This window comes from Buceros rhinoceros, unplaced genomic scaffold, assembly GCF_000710305.1.
Source record: "Buceros rhinoceros silvestris isolate BGI_N320 unplaced genomic scaffold, ASM71030v1 scaffold7238, whole genome shotgun sequence".
Classification (NCBI taxonomy): Eukaryota; Metazoa; Chordata; class Aves; order Bucerotiformes; family Bucerotidae; genus Buceros; species Buceros rhinoceros.
In genome coordinates this window covers 33,057-38,421 of record NW_010428540.1, presented here as the reverse complement: position 1 = coordinate 38,421, position 5,365 = coordinate 33,057, and the positions used below count along the sequence as shown (strand labels likewise).

The window sequence follows — 5,365 nt, the reverse complement described above, 5'->3', positions numbered from 1 at the left end:
TTGATGATACTCTCTGCTGCCCCTCCCTCAGCCCTCTCTAAGCCTTGCTGGCAATTGTTTCTCTCCAGCATCTGCAAAGGCTGTTCTCTTTTAGGAGAGCAATCAAACCGATTCAGGGTTTGTTACAAATAGTCCTTTCCCCTCCTGTGCTCAGCAGTTCCTCTTCATTTTCTCTGTTCTGTAGGTCCCTGTTCCACAGAATCACAGGTTGGATGGAACCTCTGGGCAAACCCACACTCCATTTCCAAACCCACGCTACTGTCAAACCCATGATCCATCTCCTTCCCTCCTCTCTTCCCAGCCTCTGCCCTTTCATGCCTAGTATTTTCCTGCTTTTCATCCCAGAACTCCTCATGCTCCTGCTCTCATCAGCCTTCCTCCCCCTTTACATCCATTCCCCTCTCTCTGCTCTCCCCCTCTACTCCCAAGCTTTCCTGTTCTGAGATATCTACTACCCAAGTGTCCTTCCTCCAGCAAAGTCATTCCTGATGGTCATTGTCTTCTGTCACAGCAGCTCTTCTCCTTAAACTCACGTCTTGTGGCCCAGAGTAGAGTGTTAGACTGCAGCGTAATGAATAACTTCCCTTCCAGACACACAGGAAAAAAAGCTGTTGCCAAAAACCACAAATAATGGTTCAATCATCGTAGCTTCTGTGCCCCAAGTTTGCTCTAGCTTTGGATCAGATGAAGAACGTTGCCCAATCCTTCACTTCAGTTTAGGTCCAGCGGAATTCTGTCATTTTGACCAAATACCACATCTTCCACCTCGCCCTGACCGCTGCAGACATGGTGGGCAGGAGGAGTTATAAAACGTAGATAAAATGAGCGTATCTAGAGAGCAGGAAGGAGACAGCAGTGTTGTGAGTAGAGAAGATGTGAAACCCACCACGCTGAGACTCTGACGTTCGTAATCCAGACCAGGAAAATTGGGTGGTTTCTTACCCATTGATGGAAGATTCAGGTGCTGCTCTAATTCTTTCCTCTGATCCTCTCCAGACCACTGACCTCACCTCATCGTTACGCAGCTTGAGCAGCCATCCCAGTGCCATCAGAATTCACAGAATCACTGGGCTGGAAAGAACCTCTGGGGTCCCTCTGCTCCAAGCCTCCTGCTTGAGCAGGGTCACCCAGAGCCACGTCCAGACGGCTTCTGAATATCTCCAAGGAAAGTGACTCCACAACTTCTCTGAGCAACCTCTGGTCACCCTCAGAGTCAAAACGTGTGTTTTGTATTCAGAATTTCTGATTTTGTACCTGTTGCCTCTGGTGCTGGCACTGGGCACACTGGCAGAGCCTGGCTCTGTCCCCTCTCCTCACCCTGCGGGTGTTTCCAGCCCTGGATCCCACCCCCTGAGCCCGCTCTGCTCCTGGCTGAGCAGTCCCTGCTCCCCCAGCCTCTCCAACCAGCAGAGATGCTCCAGTCCTTCACCATCTCAGTGGCCCCTTACTGGGCTCTCTCAAATCTGTCCACGTCTCTCTCGGACCGGGATGAACTGGATCCAGTGCTCTGGGGATGGTCACCCCAGCACTGAGCAGAGGGGAGGGGTCCCTTCCCTCAATTCAGCTCTGACCGTGAGGTTAGAAATGTCACCTTCTGGTCCGATGAGGTTTATACTGTTGGCTTTCATCCTTATCCGTGACACTTTTACCTGTTGATGCTATGTGGAATGAGTAAGGCCAGGGACTGGCTCGGGCCAGATGCTACAAAAGCTTTTGGGTCAGTGAATATTCATTTTGTCACCTTTTGTGTGAAGAAGGGAGCTGTAAAATACAGAATATTCCCCATCCCCGTGGAGATTTGACAGTGGAGACCGTAGGGAGGTGCAGAGCAAGAGGTGAGTGCTTAGGAGAAGCTCCTGGTCCTGCTGCCATCACCGCTGTCACCTGCAGTGGAGCTGACAGGAGGGGTGAGCTGGTGACAAAGTTTTTGTTCAAATTACAGCAAAAAGAGCTGCTGAAATGGCACCATGTTGAATTACACTCTTTTTCCACTCTAGGATAAAGTGGCAGTTTCCAGCATCGCGAGAGTTCACCTCAGAGCTGCCCTTTGTGCAAACACAGGTGTGCTGAGGAACATCTGCCCTCCACTGAGGGCAGAATGAAGGACAACTTGGAGGCAAACAGAACAGAAGCCATGAGCCCCCGTGCACAGGCACTGAGAAAGTGTCAGCGCGGGTCAGGGCTAGAGGAAAGACGGTGGAATGGTGCTGGTGGAGGGGTTTGCCCTGCTCTGGGGTCTCTGGAGAGTCCCTCAGGTGAGAGGGATGGTCAGAGAGACCCTCAAGAGAGAGGGACCCTCAGAGGCACCCTTGGAGAGATCCTCAGCCACCTCCAGAGGCTTCCACAGCTGTGGTGCCTGGAAACTGGTTCCTGACAGAGGTGGATTGGGGCTTTGCATGGCTGGAGCTGAGGGGAACTGGGGCTTGTGTGGGGTGTTGTGGGGTAGTTGGTCATGGTATGAGTGAGCTGAGGGGTGCTGCTCTTCTCCCGACCCATACTTAGTAGGAGGTTATTGAGAAGACAGAACCAGGCTCATCACAATATGGTGAAGGAGGTGGGACAGTGAGGAACCATGGGCATAAGTTAAAGCAGGGCCTAAGGAGAAGCTTTTCCCCCTGAGGACAGTCCAGCAGCAGGGCAGAGGCCCAGAGAGGTTGGGTTATCTCCAGTCGTGGCTGGCCAGAGCCATGAGCAACCTAGTGGAGGCCAAGCTATCCCTGCTTGGAGCAGGAGGTGGGACTGGAGACCTCTTGACACCCATTCCCACCAGAATTACTCCATGATTATGAGAGGACTCGATATAAATTTAGATTATTTAAGAAACCCCCAAATGCTTATATCAGCACATAGGCACGAAGCTGGCAAGGAATTTAAAAGAGAGATCTGATGAGTAATCGCTTCCTCCTCTTCCCACACATGCCTCAGCCACCACCAGCGTGGGCACCTCAGCGCTGCGTGGCCAAGAACTGAGGTGACACAGTGAACAAAAGCAGAGTTGTTTTACATGAGACGAGAAAGACGCAGCAATTAAACAGCATATGGAGTAGGAGAGGAGCTGAATGTACAACACCTTAAATATTCGAGGTGATTTGCATAATGGACCTATGGGATTTGCACAACCGCCCGAATATACCAGAGGTCCTCAGAGATTGGGACTTACTGTTGCCTGTGTTTCATCTGCAGACCCGAGGAGGGTTTATGAACCCTGTCTTGAGCTTGTTCATGGATTTTCGTACCTGTGTGAATGCCAGGTCTCTGTAAAAGCTTTGGATCTCAATAGCAGGAAGTTCAGCGCGTGTTGCAGAGCATGCTTCCTCCTCCTCAGTTTCAGTTTTGCTGTTGAGGTGTGGCTGGATGGGTTTTAACCTGGGCTAGAAGTGGCTAAATAGGAGCTATTTACTAAGTGGGGAACGGGACACGAACATGTGGGGCTGCTGTCTGCACCCTCTCATGGTCAGTTCCCTCAGCTGTGGCTTCACAAGCAGCAGGTTGGTCCCTCTCCTGTTTTCCTCCTGTGACAGATTCTGCAGGTTTCTGTCAATTTTTCTCCTCTCTGCTGATTCTGACTGTGGTGGTGGTGTTGTTATCGTTTAAAAAGGGGATGGTCTCTTGTTAAGTCCCACTCATCTGTATTTGTGCAATATGACATTTCCTGTCACCTCCTGGCCTGGCGTTCCGCACTGTTCGGGATCCGTCCTCATTTACTCCGCTGCTCAGTTTGTCTGGGTATGGATTCCTTTTTCTGAACCCAGACCCCCTGGTCGGGGGAAATGCTGCAGCTTAACCCAGTGCCCACTCGCTGCCTGTACTCTGTTAGGGTTGTCTTAACAGACTTCTCTGAAACAAGAGTTCATTTTCTTCCCTTCAGTGTTCTACTCTTTGTTACTCTCCTAATTAAAAAGCCTCTCCTGAGGCGGGTTTTTAGTGAGTTGCTACTTGCTTCTCCGAGAGATTGGAGAGAATTACATTGTGGTTCTTTGGACTTGTTTCTATATTATTTCTAGTTTTGCTGTCATCAGCATCAGAACACAGCTCTCAGCCGCTGTGAAACCCGCCGTGTGTGCTGTGCACTAAGAATTTTTTCTTGCCCTCCGGTAATCACAGCCTCCAATGACAGGCTCTAATGAGTCCATGGGGAGACTTTGTCCATGGTGGGCTTCTGTGGGACCCATTAATACTTCCAGGAACATTGGACTCTTTCTTCTGATTTTGGCTCAGCTCAGCCCTGCACAGCAGCAGCAGCAGCAGCAGAAGCAGCAGCAGCAGCAATGCAGAGCAGGGATGCCCGTGTCCTCTAACCAGCACGTCCTCCTCAAGGCGGTCAAGGCAGCCAGCGACTCCACACCTGCAAAGTCCAGTAAGTGGCCAAGACCCCCCTATGGATTCTTGCAGTGCTGCATCTCTCCAACTCGCCTTTTCCTCTTCTTAGGTTGTCAAGAAGAACGTGCTCTTTTCCTACGCGTACTTTGTCTCTGAAACAGTCTGGCTTCCTCCTTTGCTTTGACCAGGAACGCATTAGACCCTCAATAGCTCTCACTGTGCCCTTTCCGTGCTCCGTCCTCCCCGGGAGCTGCCCCTGGGCTGTGTCAGAGAAGAACGTGCTCTTTTCCTACGCGTACTTTGTCTCTGAAACAGTCTGGCTTCCTCCTTTGCTTTGACCAGGAACGCATTAGACCCTCAATAGCTCTCACTGTGCCCTTTCCGTGCTCCGTCCTCCCCGGGAGCTGCCCCTGGGCGGTGTCAGGCGCTGCTCCTGGCCGAGCCACTTAGGTGGGGATTCTCTTCACAGCTGTGTGCATCCAGAGTGGCTTCTCACTCTGCAGGGTGGCGTGTTCCGAAGATGCACGTTCTGGTCTGAAAGACCCCCGAGAGGTTTCCAGCAATTGTGCTGCATTAGCAGTCGGTGAGATGGCTGCTCTGCTCTCCTGCGTTCAGTAGCGCGGCAGCTCCTGCAGCAGCAGCGTTTCACTGGTCAGCGCTAACTCCTGGAAGTCACTTCTAGGTGGTTTTCCCTAAATGTCGTCAGTGTCACCGGTCTCCCTTACAATCTCCTGATTTTCTCGCCTCTCTGTTTGCGTAGGCTGATTTTCTCATTGTACAAGTAAATGACTGTGCACTAGCGCCATCACTGTTTTATCAGTCCACGGTTCGTGGAGGCAGGCGTTTCACTGGTCAGCGCTAACTCCTGGAAGTCACTTCTAGGTGGTTTTCCCTAAATGTCGTCAGTGTCACCGGTCTCCCTTACAATCTCCTGATTTTCTCGCCTCTCTGTTTGCGTAGGCTGATTTTCTCATTGTACAAGTAAATGACTGTGCACTAGCGCCATCACTGTTTTATCAGTCCACGGTTCGTGGAGGCAGCTGTA

At 51.3% G+C, this 5,365-nt stretch overlaps 1 protein-coding gene across 1 annotated transcript in view; it reads left to right on the top strand.

Annotated features, from left to right (window-relative positions):
* The window catches only part of ASXL2 (additional sex combs like transcriptional regulator 2), a gene marked incomplete at its 5' end in the record, with an annotated part of 51,257 nt that overhangs the window by 26,146 nt on the left and 19,746 nt on the right, over window positions 1-5,365 (top strand). The window contains one exon of the mRNA XM_010142315.1: window positions 4,243-4,357. Within this exon, the coding sequence (XP_010140617.1) occupies window positions 4,243-4,357 (115 nt within the window). The remainder of the gene's footprint in view (window positions 1-4,242; window positions 4,358-5,365) is intronic.